General features: G+C 39.5%; 1 protein-coding gene across 1 annotated transcript in view; it reads right to left on the bottom strand.

Annotated features, from left to right (window-relative positions):
- The window catches only part of LOC127574404 (serine/threonine-protein kinase OSR1-like), a 125,997-nt gene extending 101,831 nt beyond the window's left edge, over nt 1-24,166 (bottom strand). The window contains exon 1 of the mRNA XM_052023403.1: nt 23,796-24,166. Within this exon, the coding sequence (XP_051879363.1) occupies nt 23,796-23,865 (70 nt within the window). The 5' untranslated portion in view covers nt 23,866-24,166. The remainder of the gene's footprint in view (nt 1-23,795) is intronic.
- Nucleotides 24,167-26,362: the final 2,196 nt, after the last annotated feature.

Below are 26,362 nucleotides of genomic sequence, written 5' to 3'. Positions count from 1 at the left end.
ACCAGGATGTAGAAGCAACCTGGGTGGAGATGAGTTAAAGACAAGTAACTTGTGGGAGCGGAATATAGACTCCTGAAATACAGAGTAGGTCAGTATATAAAAAAAATAATGGGAGCTTGTCAGAATGGTATAGTGTTAATCATAGGGGATTTTAAATCTACCTACACTAGAACAAAAAAAATCAGATTGGCAAAGGTAGCCAAGATAAGGAGTTCAGAGAGTCTTTTGGGATAGTTTCTTGGAGAAGCACTTTCTTGAGCTAACCACAGAGCAGGTTACACTAGATCTGGTGTTGTGCAAATTGATAGGATTCATTAATGGCCTCATTGCGAAGGCATCCCTTGAGAGTTGAATTTTACATCCAGTTTGAGGCAGAAAAGAACAAGTCCAAGGGCAAGATTATTGCAGAATCCATTCATTCAATACCAGCACTTCCCTGCAGCTGGAAGAGCATTGCTTGTTTTGAAGTGTATTCCTTCAAGTGCCAGCTACAGTGATTGCACCTGCTGGGCTAAATGCTTACAGCTGCATGAATTTGTAACACATCAGTAAGGAACTGTTGAAATCAACAATGCCAGTTTCAGCACAGTATTACATAGGGAATGTTCCTGACAATGTTGCCTTGTAAACAAAAAGCCTGGCCAGGTATAAAATTAGAACCCAACCCAAACCCAACTTGACCATGCCCAATCTAAACACAATCCAAGTGATAACAATATTTTCTCACACCCAACTTGGAGGTAACTGTAGTAAAGCAGAAAACACAGCTTGCTTTGTAGCACATACATTGATATTCATCAAAAACAGTAAGAGCAAATCATCCTGATTTGGACAAAGGTCAGGATGGGTCAAGTAGCAAGGCACTGGGAGCCTCAAATGAATTTGTTGCTCTTTATAACACTTGCACAAACAACATGGTGGTGATCAACAATGTGTTTTAAGCCATTAAAAAGGCAGTGATGCAATTTTTAACCTATGAAATTTAAAACAGAATGAAAAAGCTTTAAAAAATTATTTCAAAATAAATACCTTAACAGTAAATTAAAGTGATCCCAGTTTATTATCTGGCACAGAAACAATGATCAATACACAAAAATTCCTGTGATAGAACGATGAAGGGTAAAACACTAAACTGAAGAGAAATAGATCAGAAAAATGTACTGGGATAGGCAACAATAGTGGTATCTCTCAATGAACAAACTAAAATAAATTGAATTGATTCCTCTGCCATTTATTGTTGCATGCAGGTACAAAGTGGAAGTGGAGGATGCATTAGTGCATGTGATTGAAAGGCACAGAGTACAAAAGGAGTGTCTGACCTGTAAAGAGGTTACCATTATCATACTAGTTATGAGTTGGGTGAAATGCAATGGGAATATATGATTAGGAGAAAAATCATTCAGTTCCTTGAACCAAATGTACCATTCTGTTAGATCATAGCTCAACATTTTTCCACCCTTCCTCCAAAGCACTTTAATAAAAAAAAATGATATACAGTGGATAGGATAGTAAGAAAGAATCTCAGTCTCAAAATTTTAAAAGTTGATTTAACATCCAAAGTCTTTGGGAAGGTAATTACAGATTCCTACACTGTGGGTGGGGAGGACAAGTGGGAGAGATCCTTACTTATTTTACCAATAAAACTCCCAGCTCTATCTAATTTTGAATTCAATTAGATTTTCCTATTTTCTAATGAAGTCCAACTGCAAAAGCACTGATTTAGTTTCTGTTTTTGTTCAGTTAGCTGATCTGAAACAGAGCAGAGCTAAGCCCATGACAATTAGCCTTCTCAGAATAATCATAATAAAATCACTCAGCCAACTCATGATCATTATACAACAGTGCAGAAAGTGCACGTGGACAGAAAAAGAATCAACTGGATGTCTGACACACTGTCCAGCCGTTACTGCTGGTACTTCCCTTTGCTTTTGGAATGCGGCCAAACTGGCATGGTGGCTTGCCGATCTCCAATCATCTTTCCATCACCATGTTGCTGGGAACCAGAACTCCCATCCTTTGAATCAGTGTGACCCCCCCATTATTCACCATCCAACTACAATGTTGAGAAGGCCTATAACCCAGTGAGACCCTAACCATTCCTTGGGGTCTCTGGTTCAGTTTGGGATCAGGCAAGGTCAAGGGAAGTGAATTTTGGACAAAATTAAAGATAATGCTTGGTTCTAACTACTTCAAATATTTTTTTCCTCTAACTCCTGGTTCCTCCCAGTTGATTTGACATGAACGCTCTGGCAAATGAAATTCAAGACGCTTTACAGATGCTGGAAATTTGACGTAAAAACATAAAAACTAAGACCCTTTGTCAGAAATTGTGTCTTAAGGAGGGTCACTAATCTGAGACATTAACTCCATTTCCCTTTTCACAAATGCTGCCAGACCCCGAGTGTTTCCAGCATTTTTTTTCATTATTATTTATGAAAACTCCAGAGACTTTTCTCAGTTAGGTCCTCTTCTGGGGTGGTGGGGGGGTAGGCAAGGAGGAACCTAATCCCTACCTCAAGAAACATGTCAATCATGTGAAACAACAGAAGCAAAACGTTCCCTGTACATCACTAATTGATGAATGGTGAGGAGTGTGCCGCAAGGTCAGCCTGATAACTCCTATGTTTCCCACCAGTCACCCACCACAACCCCACACACCCCTCCTCCGCGCCCCGCGCCCCCCTCCCCCCCCCAACACACACACACACACTGGATTACAGCTGGATATGCACGATAAGTACCAGATGACAGATCAAATGACCTGACTCAATCTATTAGATAACTGGCCAACACTCAAAATTCAGCTGTGAATGCTGGGAATTTTAATGATACACTGAAGGACAAAAGGATGCACAGCCCAATTAAGATATCAATCCCACGTAAAAGGAAATTGAAGGAAACCTTGGGGATACACTGTTGTCAAACTTGATGGTTGACGATTGCACAGGAGGATTCATAGTAGAGGCATCCTTTAGTATCAGAAATCACTGAGCATTATTTCTCTAATTGCAGAAGTTATGATTGGCTACTTTAGATCATGGCACAATTGTTAAAGGAATGCTTGGTTTCAATGAAAACAGAAGGGTTATTAGTGATATATCATACATTTCATTCTGTATAGACTACTTCATGGTTTGAAACAATTCTGTAAGAATCCCATTTCATGGGCATTATATGTGTTGAACACTGTCATAAAACTGGTCCTCCCTACCAAACCTGTTACTCAGTTCATTGCCCAGTGAGGAACCAAGTTATAAATACCACAGTGGCCTAGCTTGATTAGCAGCAAATTAGTTAACCCATTTTAACTCCATACAGTACATCAGATCACCACTTTGCCCTTAGGTCACCTAGACAAGGGGAAAAAAATTCTTATTTCATATTTCCATAAGACATTGGACTTAATGGCCTTTTTCAATGTGTCTGTTCTGGCTCTCAAAGCAATTTCATTCACACACTTATTTCTCTCACACCTTAAGTTTTCCCTGATTCTCCTACCACCCACTTACACTAGGTAATTTACAGTAGCCAGTTAACTAGCAGGTCTTTCAGATGTGGGAGAAAACCAGAGCATCTGGAGGAAACCCATGTAGTCCCAGGGAGAACATGCAAACTGTTGGTGCTGTAAGGAAGTACCACCACCAACTGCACCTCCAGTGAACAACTTCAGCCTATTTACCCTAACTAAACCTGGCATAACCTTGTACACCAAATCTCCTCTCAATTTTCTTTGCTCCAAAGACTATCACTATAGCTTTTCCTATCTTACCCTGTAGCAGAAATCCGTTATACCAGGAACCATTCTATTAAATCTATTCTGCAAATTCTTAAAGATGTTGACATCTTTGCTAAAGTGCAGTTACCTGCATGCAACATTCAAACTGTGGTTTAAGAAATTCAACACAACCCTCCTGTGTTTGCCTTTGAGGCCCAGGTTGTTGCATGCTTTGTTAATCACTCCCTTAATATGCCCTGTTACAAATATTTATGCACATATACAAGGTCATTGATTCTGCACACCTTTTACAATAATGACATTAGCCTATATCCATACTTCACTGTATTAAATTTAACAGTCGTCATTTGTCTATAACCACAAACAGGCCACAAACTCCTATCACCAATAGGTTTACTATCTAGTTGATATGCTAAGTTAAACCAGAAAATCCTGGAATTTATAGGTTGGGCAACAAAAACAATTAACATTTCAGGTCTATGACTTTCTATCAGAATTGGAAAAAGTTAGAAAACAAACAATTTTAAAAGGGGAAGAAGCATGAAGAGAACAAAGGAGAAGGTCTGTGATAAGGTGGAGGACAGGCAGGATCAAACAACAAAACTCATTGGGGAGGAGCCTGAAAACGGATGGTAAAGACTTAGCGAATAACAAATAATGCATTAGGGGAAAGGCAAATAGAGTGCAATGAATAAAATGCAATTTTCCCAGAAAAATGTGAGATTGAAGGCCAGAGAAGCTGCCCATCAAATACTGAGCTCAGAAGGCTGTAGTATGTCCAGTCAGAAGACAAGGCTGCTCCTATAGCTTGTGGTCAAAAATAGGTCAGCATGGGAATGGGATGGAGGATTGAAGTGGCAGAGAACAGGAAGCTCAGGGTCACACTCAGGGATTGAACAGAAATGTTATGCAGTCACCCAATCTGCATTTGATTTCCCCAATGCAAAAGACAATAGCACAAGCATAGAATGTAGTACACTAAAATGGAAATACAAGTGAATTGCTCCTTCACTGTTCCATATCCAGTAAGTAGTAATATATAGATGGATCTACCAGAGAGCAGGCAACACTCGAGCTCCCATTGGGAAATAAGGCTGAGCAAGTGGCTGAAGTGTTAGTGGGGGAGTGCTTTGGGACCATGACCATAATTCTATTAGTTTTTAAATAGTTACGGAAAAAGGTAGGACTAGTCCACAAGTTAAAGTTCTAAATAGGGGCAAGGCTAATTTTGATGGCATCGGACAGGAATTTGCAAAGGTTGATTGGGAGAAGTTGTTTGCAGGGAAAAGGGATACCTGGCAAATGGAATGCTTTTAAAAGCGAGATAGAGAGAGTTCAGGATCAGCATGTTCCTGTTTGAGTAAAGAACAAGGCTGGCAGGATTAGGGAACCCATGCTGAGGAGGAATATTGAGGCCCTAGGCAGGAAAAAGGAGCCATATGTCAGGCATAAGCAGCTGGGATCAAGGAATCATTTTAGTACAAGGGATATAGGAGCACACTCAAGAGTGAAATCAGGAGGGTGAAATGAAAACATGAGATAGGATCCTCCTTTACCTTATCTGCCAAAGCTGAGAGATTCTTATTAAGATTACAAGGGGAAATAGGGAGGATCAATGTGGTCACCTATATATGGAGCCACAGAAGATGGGTGAGGTCTTAAATGAATACTTTCCTTTTTCAATCTTTTTATTAGTTTTCAAATTAATACAGATTAATATATAACAATGTTTGTACATGTAATGCAAAGAGATCAGGAGAACAATCATGGCATAGATAATCATAAAGAACAATAAAATATAAAAATCTGTAGATCCCACGATCTCTTAGTAAATGAATATCATATAATAAATCTTTCTTTCTTTTATATACAAAAAAAAGAAAAATCACCAAATCAATAAGAAAAATTATAAACAATATGTCAAACCAAACTAAACAGAAAAATTTCAAAAAGCAAGAAAAAGACTGGACTGAAATTTCTCAGTAGAAACAGAGCAATATTATGTCGTCAACTCTGTTCCTCTAAATTGGAAAGCTATTGAAAGGGGATCTATATCATGTGAAAATATTGAATAAATGGACTCCAAATATCTTCAAATTTAAGTGAAGGAACAACAGTACCACTCCTAATTTTTTCCAAGTTTAAACATGTTATAGTTTGAGAGAACCATTGAAAAGTAGTAGGGGGTATTAGATCCTTCCATTTAAGCAAAATGGATCATTTGGCCATTAATGTAACAAAGGCAATCATACGGTTAGCGGAAGCAGATAAATGGCCAGACTCTATCCTTGGTAATCCAAAAATTGCAGTGATAGGGTGAGGCTGTAAATCAATATTCAAAACATTTGAGATAATGTTAAAAATGTCTTTCCAATATTTTTCCAAAAGAGGACAGGACCAAAACGTGTGTCAAAGAAGCCACATTCGATTTACATCTGTCACATATAGGATTTATATGGTGATAAAACGGGCTAGCTTATCTTTTGACATATGGGTCCTCTGAACTACCTTAAACTGTATCAAAGAGTGTCTGGCACACATTGAAGATGTATTAACTAAATGAAGAATTTTCTTCCATGTCTCTGTAGGTAAAAATGTCTGGAGTTCGCTTTCCCATTCATTCTTAATTTTGTCCAGTGATTCTGGATGTATTTTCATAATTAAATCATAGATCATTGCTATCAAGCCCTTCTGATCAGGATTAAGACCTAAAATTTTTTCCGTAATTTCAGTTTTGTAAGGTGTCAGAAAAGAGGGTATAATAGCTTTTAAAAAATTACTGATCTGCAAATATCGAAAAAAGTGTGATCTAGGCAAATTGTATTTGTTAGACGATTGTTCAAAAGATGAAAAACAGTTATCAATTAATAAATCACGAAAACATATTATTCCCTTCCTTTTCCATATGGAAAAAGCTGAGTCAACTCTGGATAGATGAAAGAAAAAAATTAGATTGAATGGGACTTGACAAGTTAAATTTATTCAATCCAAAAAATTTACGAAATTGAAACCATATTCGTATTGTATGTTTAACAATTGGGTTAATCATACGTTTACTTAATTTGGTAAGGACAAAAAGGAGTGAAGCTCCTAAAATAGAAACTAATGAAAATTCAAGTATTGATTGGTGCTCAGGGTGTATCCATTTGGGTCATTGAATTACATCTGAATCTTGTATCCAAAAAATTAAATATCTGATATTAATTGCCCAATAATATAATCTAAAGTTAGGCAGGGCCATACCACCATCGAATACTTCTCATCTGTATTTACTGTGGAGGTCATGGAAGCTAGAGAATTCAGGAAAGAGAATAGTGATGTACTGAGACACATCCACATTACAAAAAGTGCTGGTGGTCTTAAAATGAATAAATATGTATAAATCTCTGGAGTCTGACCAAGGGTATCCTTGGACATTTTGGGAAGCCAGGGAAGAAGTGACTGGGGCCGTGACAGAGATATTCGCATCATTGTTAGGCATGGGCAAGGTACTAGAAGAATGGTGGTGGCTAAAGTGTCTTTATTTCAGAAGGACCGCCAGAACAAGACAAGACAGGGAACCGCAGACCTGCAGGACCAGAAGTGGTGGGAAAGTTACAGGAGGGGATTCCAAGAGACATGATCCACCTGTATTTGGAAAGGACTTAACAGGTCTATAAAATCATGAGGGCCATAAGTAAGTGCATGGTCACAGTCTTTTTCCCCAGGGTAGGAGAGACTAGAACTAGAGGGCATACATTTAAGGAGAGGGGAAAGATTTAAAGGGGACCTGAGGGACAAGCGTTTCTACATAGAGTGTGGGGGTATATGGATTGTGCTGCCCGAGAAAGTGGTAGAGGCAGGTCCAATTACATTTAAAAGACATTTAGACAGGTACTGTACATGGATAAAAGATTAAAGATGGATAGCATTGATGGGTTGGATCAAAAGACCTACTTCCATATTGTGCAACTATCACTCTAATACTCACTCCCCTTCTCACGGCATGCTGTACATTTTAATCTGTTAATAGCAGTAAGGGAGGAGGTAAAATGGCAAGAGTTGCATTTCCTGCAGTCGCATGGAGAGGTGCGATAACAAGGGGAGTGGGTACTGGAGATGGAACAGTGAACCAGAGCATCAGCAAGGGAACAGTTCCTTCAGAATGTTATTAGGGAAGAGTAGTAGATGCAACTGATGGTGACATCATACTGGATAGAAGATGATCCTCTGTAAGTGTACGTTGGTGGGATGGAAAATAAGTTCAAGTGGAATCCTATCCTAATCTGGGTGAGGGAAAAGAGAAGTGCAAGATGCAAAACAGAATCAGTTGATGCCCAATCAACTGAAGAGGAGGGGAACTATGGTTAAGGATGGAAAAAAAAACATCAGAAGCACTGGTATTGAAAGAGACATCACCACATCTGTTGTGGCAGTAATTGAAAAACTGGGAAAAGGGACTGCAATCCTTATAGGAAACAGGGTATCTTAATCTCATTTTGTCTTAGTTGTGGCTACAAGGGTTTATGTGCTTGTATTGGATATTGGTCATGCTGCCAAGAAAGGGAAGGAAAAAAAAAATCACATGGACAAAGTAAAAGCAAAAGCAAAATGGAAACTGGCAATGCAGGTAATGGAATTTTCGAACCAAATCATACTAATACATCTCTGAACTCAACACATTGACATTCTACTGAAAAATAATCCAGCTCTCACTTAGGCAGCATTTTATTAAAACTGAGCACAGCTTCCTTAGTTTCATTGATATTGTCATTTACAAAACTTAGATTGTTCTTCCCTTCTTAATTTCAACATTATTTCATAAAAAAAAATCAAACACAGTATAAACATATTCAAGTCAGTATTTTATGTTATACTAGTTACTTAACAATACCATGCCATCAATTTGCTCCTTCATTTACAATTTTAGAATGTTTTAACATGATTTCAATGAATTTGTGCACAATGGCAGAAGGGCCCTAAACCAGCTTCAGTGTGTCCCTGGACTTGAGTGCACTAGTTTTCACATTCAGTTGTGGACAATACCTTGCTCTGAAATACCAGTGGATCGCTTTCGTGGCATTAATAATGGTCTGTGCCCCCCTCAGGACAGCTCAATGCCCTCAACACAAACCTCTGCATCTCTTCCCAGTCCTTCCTGGAAAAGACACATTATCCAAGGAAATAGGCAACTAGCTGTTTTCCAATGCTGCAGTCATGAGGGCAGTATGCAGTGCGGCCAATGTACTTACCATACGTGGAAGATCCAACAGGGAGGGTCCTTTGCACTGTGAACCAAGCACAGTCTTCGTGCTTGTTTGAAACCTTTGGTATCAAGGTATTCTGCAAATAATTTTAACAGTCTGCTTGAGGAATCACAGTGGATCCACCATCTCCTTTTCCTGTAAGGTTTTGATGAGAAGTCATGTAGACCACTACCTAATTTGTGATCAAATCTATTCCTTTTCCAAGTACACTGCTACCCTTAAAATGCACATCCTCAGGTCTCTGTTTCTATCTACACTTAAGCTTTGTATCATTTCTATTACATCATCCACATTCTTCCTCCGAAATGAATCACCGTATTTCCCTGCCATAAATCAATGGCATTTTTCTGCTCATTTTACCTATCTCCTGATGTTGCTACCTTCCCAACTGTTTACTACATTTGCATTATCAGCATGCTGTGAAATTATGCATTATATGCCATGCCAGTTTATTAATAAAATTCAGATTCTAAGAGGTACTCCTTTACACTTTCCTACCATTTGGAAAAAAAAACGAATGTTTCTCAGCCAATACAATATGTATCATCCACAGCTCCATTTTCATTAATTGCACAGGCTTCCACCTTTTTGTTTTAAAAAGAGCAATTTTGGTAAAGGCATGTTGAGAGATTTAACTGAATTTTTTGATACACAACAGATGAATCATGACCTACTACATGTAAGTGTCTTTCACCTTAGTGAAAATTACTCATTTAATACCCCAGCCATGCCCTCTGCCTCCATAAGTTTTCCTTTTTGACCACTTATTACCTCAACCCTCCTTTTGATCATTCTTTTATAAAAGATTTTCAGATTTATTTTGACATTATCCTCTGACTTTTCATTCAGTTTCTCTGGTCCTTTTTTTTCTGTACTCTGTGGTACTAGGACCCTAACATTTATCAGCCTCAATTTAATTTTAACCTGTACATCTCAATCATCAAGGGAGCTCTAGATTTGGATGAAATATCAAAAAAATACAGATGCCGGAAATCTGAAGATTAGAAAATGCTGGAAACACTGCATCTATGGAAGGAGAAAGAGAATTAATGTTTCAGGTCCAAGACCCCTTACCGAGATTTGCATGTCCCTCCTCCCCATTGTGAGAATTTGCATCTGATGTTATTTTCTGCTGAAAGGCATCCCATTACTTATGCTGCTGCATGCAGGGTTATGCCTTTCCTTACAGGACGACCAAACTAGCAGTCATTAGATTTCTCTCCCCCAGAAAAAGTAACATGTGATTAAAATGCAGGCCTTACATCAAGTCAGCAAAGATTATCTGTTAAATCGGTGCTGTAAAGAAATGCCTTAGACACCACATGGCTAATGCCTATATTGAAGGATAGAGACACTTAAACAATACAACAAACTGCAAGCTGAGAGCCTTTGAGTATGGATATTATTCACGATTGAGGGCAATCTTAGGCATAATGAATAGTGATACCTTGGCACAAGCAGCGCATACTTCATGCCAATCTTTCTGCTTAGTCAGAGTTAGGGTGGAGCTGTTAAAAGTATGTACCGTGGACTAAAGTCTAAGAATTCTGTCCTATTTGCCTAGGCTCAGTATGGGACATAAAATACTTAATTAAAAACACAAATAAAAAGCATTGTATACATTAACTTCAATGCTGTTAATTGCCCATATTAAAAGGAAGAGACCTTACAATATTCTACTTCAACAATCACCAATCTTTAAATATTATCTAAGAAACAGTTGGTGTCCTGTTTTACACAGCCCAGCATGATTTAAGGCAAAGCATAATTTTCAGAAGTGGGGGAGTAACGAAAGGAAGTAAGCAGTTTTATTTTGTTGCCTTTATTTTTGGATTAACTTTTTACTTCATGAACAGAATTGGCAAAAGCCAACATTTTTAGTTCTAGAGGAGGAGCTGGAAAATGCAAATCCAAGGTGTTGAAACAGTACTATTGCAAGGACGAGACAAGAGACTGCAGATACTGAAATCTGGACCAACAATCTGCTGGAGGAACTCAGCAGGTCAAGTAGCATCTGTGAGGGGAAAGGAATTGTTGACGTTTCAGTTGAAAGCCTGCATCAGGACCAAAAGGTAGAGGGGGGAAGATAGCCAGTATGAAGAGAAGGGGAGTGGTGAGATTGGTGCCAGTGCGTGACTGGTGGACCGAGGAAGGATGTAGGACAAATGAAGCCAGGTAGGGGAGAGGGAGGGATAGGGTTAGGAGACAGAGGAAGGTAGATAAGAGATGGAGGCAGACAAATAAAAAAGCAGATAGAGCCAGTGGAATTACAGCATAATAAGTTTCCAAAGGCAGTTTTAAACTTGATCACATTTGTAGTTAACTACAACTGTTTTTGCTTTTTTTAAAAAAAAATCTGAGTTTAAATAGATGCAAGGAATAAGAATAGTGTATACCCTGCTTCAACAATCAGGTACAATGGTTGAGCAGCAGTTAAGTTAGCAGAATACGCAATTAAATAGGAGTGAGCCAGCCACCTAGCCCCTCAAGCCTGCCCCATTATTTTATATGATCATAGCTGATCTACCTAGCCTCAACTCTTTCTCTTATCCTGATCCCATAATCCTCAATCCCCCAATCTTTCAATAATGTATCTACCTCCACAACTCTCTGGGGCAAGGAATTCCAGAGATTCAACAACCTCTGAAGAAATTTCTACATACCTTGGCTTTAAATGACCACTCCTTTATCTTGAAACAATGTCCCATCATTCAACACTCTCCCAGTAGCAAAACATCTCAACATCTACCCTGCCAAACCTCCTTAGGACCTTGGAGACACAAGAGACTGTAGATACTGGAATCTAGAGCAACACATAGCTGGAGAAACTCAGCAAGTCAGGCAACATTTATAGAGAGAAATGGACAATTGATGTTTCGGGTCAAGACCCTTCAGTAGTCAGTGCCTGACCTGCTGAGTTCCTCAGCTTTTTGTGTGTTGCTCCTTAGGATCTTGCATGTTTCAATAAGATCACAGCTCTTTATTCTATATTTCAAATATAGACACCATTGTAAACCAAATACCTGGGCAACTCAGGCACCTGTTCAAATCCCAATAGAACAGTTATGATTTTTCAATGAATGTAAGTTCCATAGAAAACCTCTGGTTCACTAATGTCCTACTAGGATGGAAACCAATTTCTGGCACGGTTTATATCCAACTCCAAACCACTATCCTTAATTCTTAACTGACAAGTCACTCAGCTGTATCATGCCTGCTAAATTTAAATGTAAAATGGAGAAACACACACAGACCACCTAGCATCAGCCTAGGTACTGAATTCAGACATGGCCAAGTCCTACCCATGAAATCTCAAAATAATCTTAAAAGCTGATATGTAAAATGGAAGTTTAGTCCCACAGAGTAGTCAAGCACTAGCTTGACATGGTCATACTCACAGAATCATACCTTACCGAAAACATACTGTATTCCTTCACAATCCCCAAGTACATCCTGTCCCACCAGCAGGGGAGATCCACTAGAGTTGACAGTACATTGGAACACAGGAAGGGAGAAGCTTGGAGCCCCTCAATATTGAATCCAGGCCTTATTACATCTCATGACATGAAGGGTACAAGGGATAAAAGGGTAGAAAAATCACCTCTAGGTTACCAAAAGCTTTGCTCCCACAACTGATGAATCAATGTTCCAAGTTCAGCAATACTTGGATGAAGTACTGAGAACATCAAGGGCTCAAAATGTACTCTGAGTGAGGGACTGCAATGTCCATCAAGAGTGACTTTGTACCACCACAGACTGAAGACCAAAGGATACAGCTACCAGATTTGGCCTGCGGCAGGTAATGAGCAAATCAACACTTCCTACACAATCTACTTGCTGCAAATGTTTGATACAAGTGATCACTGCATAATCCTTGAAGTCCCATCTTCACAGGAAGGACACCCTCAATCTCCCATTGTGCTAAATAGGACAGACTCAGACAGATCTGGCAACTCAAGCCTGGGCATCCCAAAGCACTGTAGACCATCACAGCAGACATGTACACCACCACTGTCTGTAACCTCATGATTAGCATATCCCTCACTTGGCTACTACAATTAAGCGATGGGATCAACACTGGCTCAATGAGGAATTTAGATAGGCATGCAAGGAGCAGTACCAGATGCATCTAAAAATTTTATGTAACATAGATCTACATGAAAGCTAACAAGCATGCAATAGGTAGAACCAAGAGAGCCCACAACTGCCTGAAATTAGAGCTCTACAGTCCTGCCACACTGAATCCTGAATGGTAATAGCCAACTAAACTGCTAATATCCTGGGGGAGGGGGGCAGGGTATTGGGAAGTGATCAATTTCAAGACCATCCCCATATTCCAGATGGGAAAGTCCAGCATGTGAAGATGCATTTGCAGTCATGTCCATTTGAAATTGCTGTGGATAATCTCAGCTTCCTCTTGAGATATACACCATCATGGAAGGCAGCCTTCAACCAAATCAATTCGTCAAGAAATGTGCAAGAGCACAGAATATAGCAAAGATAATACGGCCAGATAAGAATATGGAGCATTGAAGACCTGCCCTTCAGAATTAGGCTCACCTTTAGTCAAGCTTTTTCAGAACAAGTATATTCTTGGCATCTACCTGACATGAAAAATTACATAGTTACGTCAGAGAACACTACAGCACAGTACAGGCCCTTCAGCCCACAATGTTGTGCCGACATTTTATCCTGCTCTAAGATCTATCTAACCCTTCCCTCCCACACAGCCCCTTATTTTTCTATCATTCATGTGTCCTACGCATAAAAAGCAAGACAAATTTAATCTAACTAATTATCTTCCAATCACTATCCTCAATCGTTAAATTGATGGAAGGAATCATGAACAATGCTCTCCAGTGGTATTAACTTGCCAATAACCTACATATTCAGCTTGGGTTTCATCTGGAGCACATGGTTGTAGATCTCATTACAGTTGGTCCAAACATGGATCAAAGAACTTAATTCCAGAGGTCAAGTGCAAGTGACTACCCTTGACATCAAGGCAGCATTTGACAAAGTGTAGCATCTAGGATTATATGATTCTTTGTCAAAGGGAATTAGAGTTTTGTTCATAAATTTCGGCTTGATCTTCAAAACTGGCAGTAGCGAAAGGCAGGTTGTATTACAGTTGAGGTCTGAGTTACAAACATACAAGAAGTTTTAAAATGAAACCATCATTTTTTGAGAAGTAACTGGTTTTGAGTTAGAGACCCATTATGAACAGTTGAGCCACTTCACTCCAAGACTACAGGTGAAAATTTACCACCTATCATTGTAAGGAAGAAAGATTGGGAATTTGAAGTGTTTAAAACAAAATCTATCATTCTTACACTTGAGTGTGGCATTGATGAGCCCACATAAAATGCATTACTATCACTAGATCTCCACCAATACCATCCTGGGTGTCACCACTGACCAGAAACTCAACTAGACCAAATCACACAAATAAAGTGGCCACAAAAGAAAGTCAGAGGTCGGGTGTCTTGCAGCAAGTAACTCACCTGCTGATGCTCCAAAGCTGTTTCATCATTTACAAAGCTCAAGTCAAAACAAACATGATTGAATGCTCTACCTGCTCTAATAACAGCAGCTGCAACAGCACTCATGAAGCTTACCATCACTCAGGATAAAGCAGGCCTTTTGATTGACAGTCACACGCCATTCTCAACATTCATTCCTTCAGCCACCAATGCACCATGTGCAACATTTAGAAAAAGCACTAAATTACTCACATAGGCCACCTCAAACAGGACCTCCCAATGATCTCTACAATGGAGAGCAGTAAAAACCAGACCAGCGAAGAATGACAGACTTCAGCCCCTGAAGAACATTAGTGAACCAGATGGGTTTTGACAGCAATGCTGTTATCATGACCAATAGCAGCTTTTTTTTTGAATAATTAAATACATCTGAAATTTAATTTGAAATTCCCCATGTGTCTTACTTGAATTAGAACTTGGACTTCCAGATCAGTACTTCAAAAGCAAAATATTGCAGATAGTAGAAATCTAAAATAAATTCCCATTGACATAAATAGTCAAGAAACATTTGAGGAGGAGCCTTAACAAAGGAAACTGAACACAGGATCTCACTGATATTTATACAAGGAAAGATGGGAAGAGCTTCAAGTGGAGCATAAACTGCCATAGCCTGGTTGAGCCAAATGGCGTATTTATGCACCATAAATGCTTTATCAAAAATGCTAGAAATATTCAGCAGCAGTGAAGAAAGAAGCAGGATTAAAGCTTCCATTTAAGGACTCAAAACATTTTGATTAAAGGTTATCAAAATGAAACGCTAACTGATTCCTTCTCCATAGATATCATTTGGAAGACTTGCTCAGTTTTTACATTATTTTCTGTTAATCACCAGATCAATTGTCTGAGTCTCTTGATTATTCATGTTTTAACTTACTGGTATGGTATCATTTTCAGCATAAAGCTGGCATCAAGCTTTTCCTTTCTGCAGTAACCTTAACGATTGGAAAATGAATTGAGCTATCTACAAACAAAATCAGGGAATTATGCAAAAATATGCACCTTTCTTAGTCAGACTGAAGAATTCTCACCTAAGAATCTAGTAAATCATCAAGTTAACATTTAGCATCAATGAATAACTGTTCTTACCCAGAAGCCCATTGTTGTGGGGAAAAAAGTGACAATTATGCCATAACACAGAATAAGACCCATCTAAAAGACAACTTCATTGTTTATCTTCAAGGCTTCTGCAAGTAAATCATGTAAATAACTTTCCACGTAATAGAAGGATAAGTATTATCCCACTATTTTATGACTTGCCTTCCCACTTCTATCAGAGCACTTCGGGTACCTTTTCCTAAACTATTACAGGACTCTAGAATGTCCCTGCTAAAATTAGGCAAAACATCACATTCCAAGGATTGCATCTAGGGCCTGTTTCATTTGGACACTTTTCTATAAATAGGACAAAGCTGCATTAGCTTTAAATATCTTTTTGAAAGGATCTGTATATTAAAGTTTTCTTTAAAAAAAAGTACATCAGAAGTGACCTGTAGGAGACTCAATTAACCAATCATTTTGGAAACCCACTGAAGTTGAATCAATATTATACTGCAATGATGTAGTATCTTTTTACTGAGTAGTCACTATGCCCACAATCCAAAATTCAGCCCACTATTCAGGATACATAGTAACAGAATGTGAAATGTCCCCTTAAATAGAAGTTCATAATTTATATTCAAGCTAACTAAGCCAATCATACAAGTCAGTTTCAAAAAATAAAATTAGTTGATTTAATGTTCTTAGACATGCATGCTGTGGGATCCCCAAAGACTGGGATTACAATCATTGTGTTGTTTATTAAATAGATATCTTGGATATGGATATTGGTAGCTCAATTTCAAAATCTGCAACTATACAACATTTGACAACATAGTAATAATGAGGACAGTAGCTGATTTCAAGAGAATACTAATTTAACATACTAATTAAATAGACAGAAATGACAATGTGTGAAGTAATCATGCTTTAGGAAGAACAAGATGAACATGCAGTATAATCAAAATGCTATGACTGAGGGGCTGCAAGAGCAAAGGTCTGAGGGTGCAGTTCACAAACACTTAAGGTGACAGGCTAACTTAGCAGGATAGTTAAGAAATCATAGGAATACTCAGTTTTGGATTCACAAGCAAATCCAGTGTCACTTATTGCATCTGGTGCAGCCTCACCTCACATTCTGCCTTGGTAGTCTCCAACCTGAAGGCATGAACATCAATTTCTCTAACTTCCAGTAACCACTCCCCTCTATCCCCTTTATCCCACTGGCCATCACCCCCCATCTCTTTCCCCTCCCAATCTGCCCATCGCCCACACATTCCTCTCACCAGTTTCCCTCCTCACCTCCTTCCTTTTATTCCATGTTCCATATCCTCTCCTATTGGATTCCATCTTCTTCAGCCCTTTGTCACTTCCATCACCTCCTGGCTTCTTACATCATTCCCACTCACCTCCCCATCACATGGATCCACCCATCATCTGCCAGGTCTTGCGCCACCCCTTCCACCCACCTTGATATACTGGCTAACTGCCCTCTCTTTCCAGTCCTGATGAAGGGTCTTGACTCAAAATGTCAACATCCCACCATAGAAGGTTTTTGATCCGCTGAGTCCCTCCAGGGCTTTGTGTTGGACTCAGCTTTGCAAACTGGGTTATCAACTAAATAAACAAGAAATTCATGGTAAACATTTACAAATCACTGGTTAGGTTTCCATTGCAGTGTTCTGAGCATCATACTTTGATGAGGAAGTGGGACCCTTAAGACATTAGTGGAGTTGGTTGGAGCTCAAATTATGAAATTGGAGGGGTTATATATTCATTTTCAGGACCTGGGCTTCAACAAGGTCACCACGTACTGCCTAGCCCTTGAGAAGATGATGGTCGTCTACCGCAGTTCTTTACTAGAAAATTGGGATTGACACAGTATCACATTACTGAATAGTGCTGGGATATAAAGTTTTCTGTAAGTCTTCAAGTCCATCACCTTAATAAATTAAGAACAAAGCCATACTGCAGAAATTTGTCCTCCTTAACCAATAGGATTAGAATAGAACAATCTAAACAGACATTCTGCAATTCTAGATTATTCAGCTAATCAAAATAAATAATAGGATGATCCACTACCAAGGTCCTTTGGGCTGGAGAAACAGGCACACTACATCATAAAGTACTACTGCACCAAATTCTAAACTCCCTCTCATTTGATCTCTTTTAATTAGAAAGTCCAAAACCCAGCAGCAGGACTTGTAGTTTAAAATCTAAACAATAGCTGCATACATCACTCTAACACCACATAAATGTCCAGCATTGTAACTTGTTAGGAAACAGTATTCAGGAAATGCAAGCCGACATCAAGAGCTTCAAAAGAGCATTCAGTATCGACAAGGAATGCAATCATAAGACCAATATTACTCAGTGAAACCCAAAGTAGGCACAGCAGCAGGCCATGTACATCTTATTTAAATAAACATACTTCAGCTACAGAATTATAAATATTTCCAGAAGTGAAATGATTCAATAATTCAGTGAAGAAAAAGCATTGCAAACTGTGTGCAATTGTAATAGTTAGTGCAGATGAACAACCCAATCACTATTTCATTTATACTAGATGGAAACCAATGAGATTTGACAGCATCAGATACCTACTCGGCCCATTCATGCTAGTTTATTGTTAAACCCAAAATTCATCCACTCTCTAAAGCCTCATCTTCCACTATTTCAACTGCTTCTTTAAGCTGCAATGGTTTCTGCTTCAACCACTCAATGCAGCAAAACATTTTTTTTTAAAATAAGTACACACTTGAGTTTTAATAATCAACATAACTGCAAGTCACTGTAGAATAAAGATCAATTCTTGGTCCGTCAGAATTATTGTCAGTTTCCCAATTAGCAGAAATACTCATATAAAAAGGCCATTAGAACACTTAATTTAACAGGGTGAAATAAATTTATTACATATAAAAAATGCTCTTAATGTTGAGAATGATTAATACAAACATAAACAATCAAGTTGGGAACAATAATTACTCCTTATAACAAAGATGAGCCAAAGGGATTACAGGAATATTATAGGCCTACCATATTGCATCACCTTAAAGCTTTATATATACTGCTTTTGAACCATGGTGGCTGCGAGTTGGCGAATAGAGTAGCAATCCTGCACCAACAAGATAGCACAAACAGAAAATTACAGTAAAAACAAGCTGCACAAGATGTTGGAATAGATATCCCTTTGATCAAGGTTTTGGATAAGAGTAAGCAGAAGTAGAGAAGCAGAAATTCTAGGACTTGGGACCTAGTAAGCTGAAAGCTCTGCAGTCAATGGTGGAGCAAACAAAATTAAGGATACTCAAGATTGGAATTGTGTTTGGGGGTGGTGGAAGAGTTGGTGGGAGTTTAGATACATCAGAATAGAGGCTGAAGGAGATTACAAAGACACGAAGAGACAGGCTATTAAGACATTTGTAAGTGAATACGAAAATAAAAATATGAAATAGAAAACAGGCACAGTAGTGCAGCAGTTAGCGTAATGCTATGACAGCGCCAGCGACCCAGGTTCAATTCTGGCCATTGTCTGTAAGGATTTTGTATGTTCTCCCCGTGATTGCGTGGGTTTCCTCCAGGTGCTCTAGTTTCCTCCCACATTCTAAAAGACATACCGGTTAGGAAGTTGTGGGTATGCAATGTTGGTGCCAGAAGCGTGGCGACACTTGCAGACTGCCCCAAAACATTCTACGCACAGATGCATTTCACTGCCTTTCGATGTACATGTGACTAATAAAGAAATCTTTTCTCTTATCTTAAATTAAAAGGAAGTACTTTGCCCAACCAGGACACAATATTATAGTGAACAGCATCTGGTCCAAGTCAGGATACTTTCTGGTTTCTCAAGCTGATGCAGGATAGAATAGAAAAGTCACTCAGGCAAAGACTAATGCTCTCTAGAAAGTAACAAAGATATGGCTAAGTGTAGCAGACCAGTTAATCTAAAACAGAGGCAGAGTTTTGTGATGTTACAGAGATGGAAAGAGGCAGCCTGAGTGATTGCATGGATATGTGGCCTGAAGCTCAACTTGGGGTCAAATGTGATAAGGCTGTGAACAGTGTGACTGTTTCAGATATGGAGAGGGATGCATAGAACAGTACAGCACAGGATCAGGCCCTTCAGCCCACAATGTTGTGCAGAACCAATTACATTAGTAATAAAATGCCCAAATAAACTAATCCCTTCTGCCTACACAGTGTCCATATCCTACCATTTCCCTCACATTCATGTGCCTATCCAAAAGCTTCTTGAACATCTCTATCATATTTGCCTCTGCCACCCCAAGCAGCGCATTCCAGGCATCCACCACTCAAAAAACTTGCCTCACAGATCACCTTTGACCTTTCCCCTCTCACCTGAAATGCATGCCCTCTGGTCTTGGACATTTCAACCCTGTGGAAAAGATGCTGGCTGACGACTCTATGCCTCTCAATCTTATAAACTTCAACCAGATCTTCCCTTAGCCTTCGCTGCTCTAGAAAAAACAACCCAAGTTCGTCCAACCTCTCTTCATAGCACATGCCCTCTAATCCAGGCAGCATCTTGGTAAACCTCTTCTGCACCTTCTCCAAGCCAACATCCTTCCTATAATGGAGTGACCAGAACTGAATGCAATACTCCAGATGCAGACTAACTGAAGTTTCATAAAGCTGCAGCATAAATTCCTAACTCTTGAACTCAATGCTTCAACTAATGAAGGCAAGCATGCCATGCGCCTTCTTCACCACCCTATCAACCTGTGTAGCCAGTTTCAGGGAGCTATGAACTTGGACCCCAAGATCCTTCTGTTCATCAACACTGTTAAGGGTCTTGCCATTAACAGTGTACTGTCTCTTTACATTTGATCTCCCAATGTACAACACTTCACATTTGGCTGGGTTGAACTCCATTGCCATTTCTCTGCCCATTATCTGTAATTGATCTATATCCCGCTGTATCCTTTGCCAATCTTCTACACTATCCACAACACCAGCCTTCACATCATCTGCAAATTTACTAACCCACCCATGTACATTTTCATCCAGGTCATTTATATACACCACAAACAGCAGAGGTCCCACTACAGATCCCTGAGGAACGCCACTAGTCACAGACCTCCAGCTAGAATACTCAAATACATCAACCACTACAGTCTTCTATGGGCAAGCCAGTTCTGAATCCAAAGTGACAATTCACCTTGGATCCCATGCATCTTAATCTTCTGGATGAGCCTCCCATGAGGGACCTTGTTAAATGCCTTACTAAAATCCATGTAAACAACATCCACAGTTCCACCTTCATCAATCACCCTTGTCAAAAAACTCAATCAAGTTAGTAAGGCACGACTTGCCCTGCACAAAGCCATGCCGACTGTCCCTAATTAGGACATGGTTTTCCAAATGCTCATAAATCCTACCCCTAAGTATCTTCTCCAATAACTTCCCTACCACTGACAGCTTTAATTAGCAAATGGACTTTTTGACAGGGACCAAAAGTAATGGTTATCTTCCCATTATTCAATAGGAAAGTTGTGTTCATCTGGTCTGCATTGTGGACAAGAAGTTTGATAATTTTAGAATTAATTATGGGGAGGGTCAAGAGAACTGCAGGCAAGTTAGAGCTAGGAATCAACACAACACCACACATCTTTGGGACAGCAGGTAGATAGGAAATAGAAGGGATAGCATGGGGGAAAATAAGAAGGTTGGCTGCAGGGAGAAGACTCCTTAAATATAACAATACAGAAGCAGGAAAAAAAAACTATACAGGTGCTTCTCTGGCAATGACAGAAGCAGACAAATGTAGTGCCAGCCAGCTGAACCAAAGTTAAGAGGTGTTAAAAGGAGAATGACGCAGCCAATTATGTCAAAGATTGCAGTCAAGGTTGAAGGATGATGAGGGATAGGTCACACTTAAATAGGCAAAAAAAAAATGAATGATCAGTTAACTCTTCTGAGAGCAGGAGAATATTGGCTATTTCATCTGCAGGCCTCATTGCCACTCACTGAAGCGGAGAAATGCATTTAAAATCCACCTTTAGGGCTGAAATAGATAGAAGGAACCTCTGTATAGCATCTCAGCTGAAGATTTCATTGCATTTAATTGGTAACAATCACTACATTCAAAAACAATTCATTGTAATATGAACTGCTTTGATGTTTCGAAAAGACATGTTAAAGCACTTTAAATGCAAGTTGATCTTGCTTTAAATTATAGCCGTACATAACATCAGCATTAATTTTCTCAGTAACAATATAAACAATAACAATATAAGTTCAAAGTGATACTGTTGCCTTGCAATAACTCATTTTGGTGCCCATTATTCAGCATTTATTAAAAGCAGTGGTAAACTTTAACTAGCATTTCTATAATTTGATACGTTACATTATGCAGTCACTTTACAGAAACAGCAAGTGATGCAAGTAGTCTTCACGTGTATACGGCTACAAAATTAGCAACCCCACAATCCAAGTACCAGTGACCCACTAATTACAAGATGTGTTTTTAAATTATCAAATATCTAAAGTAAAACTAGTTGGGTTAGATCTACAAAAGAATACATTTTAAAGGGGGTTATAACTCAATATACAAAAAAGTAGTCATCCAAATTTCATTTTGTAAAGATTACAAATTTTCCCCTTTAATCCCTTGCCTTGCACATTGAATTTTGCCCTGTTCAGGGTCCATAAGCAGCTCACTATAAACAGAGGGGTGTTAATTTTGGACATGGTGGTGGTCAAGCAGCCAATGGAAGAGAATAGAAATGAAAAAAAACTCTATTCAAATTAGTGTACAATTAACTTTCTCAATAACCTCTAAATAATGAACAGTACATAAACAGTATAGCTAGCAAATACACAACTACATTGAGAATAATGTTTCTTGGAATTACTTTTAGGTTATACATTATACAATAAAAGAACTGCATTTTTCAGGATTGCTCTCCACAGGAAAAGATCTCAGAACCAGAAAGAATCAAGCACTATGACCATTTGTGTACAGAGTTACTGTATAAACAGTAATTCTAAACCTCTTTATGTAGTCTTGTTCACCTTGATAGTACCAGTCACCTCGGTATTTCAATCTATAAAAATATAGCTGTCAAGTCTCTAGGCGCGCATGTCACAAATGAGCAACAAAACCAAAAATCTTAACATAGTAAATAAAAATAATGTTATTTCTTGCCACACTCCCCTGCACCGCTGCCCCCCACCCCCCCAAACCCTGGGACTCCAAGGCAGACAAGAACTCAGCCCAATCAAAAATCCTCGGGGCAATGTAATTAAGCTTATTTCCCCATTGACAAGAGACAGGATCAACACAATGTGCCAAATATGACCCCAATTACTTCAGGCCACCACATCCCTCATTCTTTTCAAGTTAACACTGGGGAATGAAGGCTAAGTTATTCAAGAATGAACATCCCACCTCCTTAACAGTACAGTATTTTTCATTAACAAGTACAAATTTTAATTAAAAGATGAAAGTGACTTTGCTTCAATTACCCCATACATTCAAATTTTTGAAAAGGCTGCAATCTTTGCAACCTCTGGGAAAATAACCTTGTTAAAAAAAATGAGAAATTACATTTTAAAAAAAATAATGCATATATGTCAGCTTAATTACTGCATGGTATAACAGAATATGTACGTCATCCTTTCACAAAATGGCCTGGTCATTAACTTGCAGACATTTGCTGCTTTAAGAGTTAGTCAGCTGATTTAAAAACGTGGCATATCAAGCGCCTCGTTAAAGACGATTTATATATTTTAATGCGATGAACTTCATTCTTCCTTTACCGTGCTTGACACTTGACAGACTTATTCCACTATGCACATTTAATACGAAAATAAAGCATCGGTATTATTCATTCAAACCCCAAACCCATCACGTTACAATAGTCTTCTTCCATTTAACAGGCGAATAAATTATTAAACAACGAAAAAAAGAGCCAGCTACAGTAGGCCTTTACCTTAAATAACAGCCATTCTTTTTATTCTTTGGCAATTTATTTCCCAAAAGAAATTACCGTGTTTCAAAAACAAATTAAAAAAATAATTTACAATTAAAAATACAAAGACACGCTGCAACTTCAAACCCCTCTTCGATTAATTTATTACATTATTTCAACAGGATGCCTGCAGGCCTGCTCTGGGTGGCTGCAACTACACCCCATTCAGACAGCCCACCGGGTCAAAGACATTTTTTTAAATGAACAAATAAAAAGTAAAATTACTTATTAAATAACTTACCAATGACCTCCTTGAGCTCATAATCCTCCCTCTGTATTGACCAGGGCAGGGAGCTGGGGTCCTCGGACATTGTCGCAGTGAATGGAGCTGCACCGTCTGGGCTTCCCACCACACCGTATATTTATGTTTATTATAATACGTGGCCCAGCCTTTATTTCTCTTCCTCTCCGTGCTGAAGGAAAGGCCGCGGGCCTAGCGCTGATAGATCACCTCTCACTTCCCTCCTCTGCTCAGAGACACAAGTGCTCCCAATCCCCAAACTTTGCCAGTAGCCGAGTTACCATGCCTCCCAGCCGTACGCAGAGGTGCCGCCTCCTTTCGCCGGCTCTCATTCGACGCCCTGAGCTCCCGCCTCTTTCCGTTCCCGGCCTCCATTGGGCAAGCGGATGCCCATCAAATGTCACGGCGGAGAAGCGATGACTTCAACCAGCTGAAGCCAGAGCGTGCCGTGCGTCGAAGCTACGCCGGGGAATGTCGGTGGTTTTGCCCTGCGTGAGTATGGTCACGTGGGGGGACCGGCGTGTTGAAATGCTACTCAATAGTGTGTTTAACCTTTCTCGCCCACTCTGTTTTGGATAGACCCACCCTGCCGCAATAACCGTTATAAGACCACATCTCCCATAGCTCTCTTGGCTACTGATCCTACCACCCTGCTTCCTATGAAGGCTCCATTCCATTCTCCCAGTTTCTCAGGCTTCATGGTATCTGTTCTAATGATGACACTTTCTACAGCAGTACTTCTGTGATGCCTTCCTTCTTTCTTAATTGTGGTTTCCTTCCATCATAGATAACAGAGCTCTCAGCTAGGTCTGTTCAATTTCCTGTACCTCTCCTCTCACTTACTCTCTTACCCAGAGCAAGGAAAGCATTCCCCTTATCTTCACCCTCCACCCTACCAGCCAGTGATTAATGGTTACGGGGAGAAGGCAGGAGAATGGGGTTGAAAAAAAATCAGCCATGATTGAAAAAAAGAGCAGACTCAATGGGCTAAATAGCTTAATTCTGCTTCTATATCTTATGGTCTTCCTCATTCAAGATCATCCTCTGTTATTGGTCATCTTCAATGTGATATCATTCATCAGATATATTTTCCCTGTCACCACCCTTTCAGCCCTCTATAGGGACCATTCTATCCATGACTCCTAATTCCCTCTTACAACTCCACCAATTAGACAGCCACATCTCTAACCAAGCTAGTATATGACCAACAATGTGCAAATTTGCCCAGGTATGTCCTGTCACAAAAAGCAGGACACTTGCAATTCAGATAATTACCAGCCAATCTGTCCTCTCAGTCATCAGCAAAGTGATGGAGCAACATACAATCTGCTGGAGGAACTTAGTGGGTCAAGCATATGTGAGGGAAAGGCATTCTCGAAGTTGTAGGTTGAAATCCTGCATCAGGTCTGATGCTTCCTGATCCACTAAGTTCCTCCAGCAGGTTGTTTGTTGCTCCAGATTCCAGCATCTGCTGTCTCTAGTTTTAGCAAAGTGATGGAAATTGTCATCTACAGTGCTATCAAATGGTACTTACTCACCAATAAACTAATCGTCAATGCCCAGCCTGGGTTTTGCCATGGACACTTAGTCCAGATCTTCACCCAGACATGGACACAGAAACTGAATTCCAGAGCTGAGGTAAGAGTAACTGCCCTTGGCATCAAGGCAGCTTTTGACCAAATGTGGCATCAAGTCACCCCAGTAAAATTGAAGTCATTAGGTATCAAAATGAAAACATGCTGATGGTTGGAGTCATTACCTTACTCACAAAAACAGATTATGTGATTGTCTGAAGTCAATCATCCCTGCTCTGGGACTTTACAGTAGAAATTCCTGAGGGTGGTGTTCTAGGCCCAACTATCTTCAGCTTGTTCGTTTACTTTCCTTCCATCATAATCTCAGAAGTAGGGATGTTCGCTGATGATTGTGCAATGTTCAATTCCATTCACTACTCCTTTACAAATGAAACAGGACATGCCTGCATGCAGCAACTCTTAGACAACTTTCAGGCATGGGCTGGCATGTGGCAAGTAACCTTCACACAACAAAAGTGCCAAGCAATGACCATTTCCTATAAGAAAGAATCTAATTACCTATCCTTGATAGTCAATGGCAATACCATTACTAAGTTCCCCATCATCAATATCCTGAGAATCACCATTCACCAGAAATTCAACTGCCCCAGCCACATATACACTATGGCTACAAGGAAAGGTCAGAGGCTTTAGTTCTTCTACCCTACCTGGACTCACATTTTCTAAGTAATAAATGCCTACTTTATTTTTCCTATCGATTTGCTGTAATCCTCTTCAGTATTGACTATCACCCCAGTTCTACAAATTTAGAAATCATGTTTTTGACTCCAGAATGTAAACCTTTAATGCAAACTTTAAACAGTAGAGGTTTCAGCACTGATCTTGGTGAAACACCATTATCTGCCTTCTCCCATGACAAGTGGCTACCTTTAACTCCCACTCTACTTCTAACTATCAATCTGTTCTGATACAGATCCACCCCAGGTTACATATGGGCGACCAGCGGGATGGATTTGCCAGCTGCTGCAGAGC

The sequence above is a fragment of the Pristis pectinata genome, chromosome 9 (genome assembly GCF_009764475.1).
Source record: "Pristis pectinata isolate sPriPec2 chromosome 9, sPriPec2.1.pri, whole genome shotgun sequence".
Taxonomy (NCBI): Eukaryota; Metazoa; Chordata; class Chondrichthyes; order Rhinopristiformes; family Pristidae; genus Pristis; species Pristis pectinata.
Note: the sequence above shows the minus strand (reverse complement) of the source record. Positions and strands in the feature narration are given on the sequence as shown.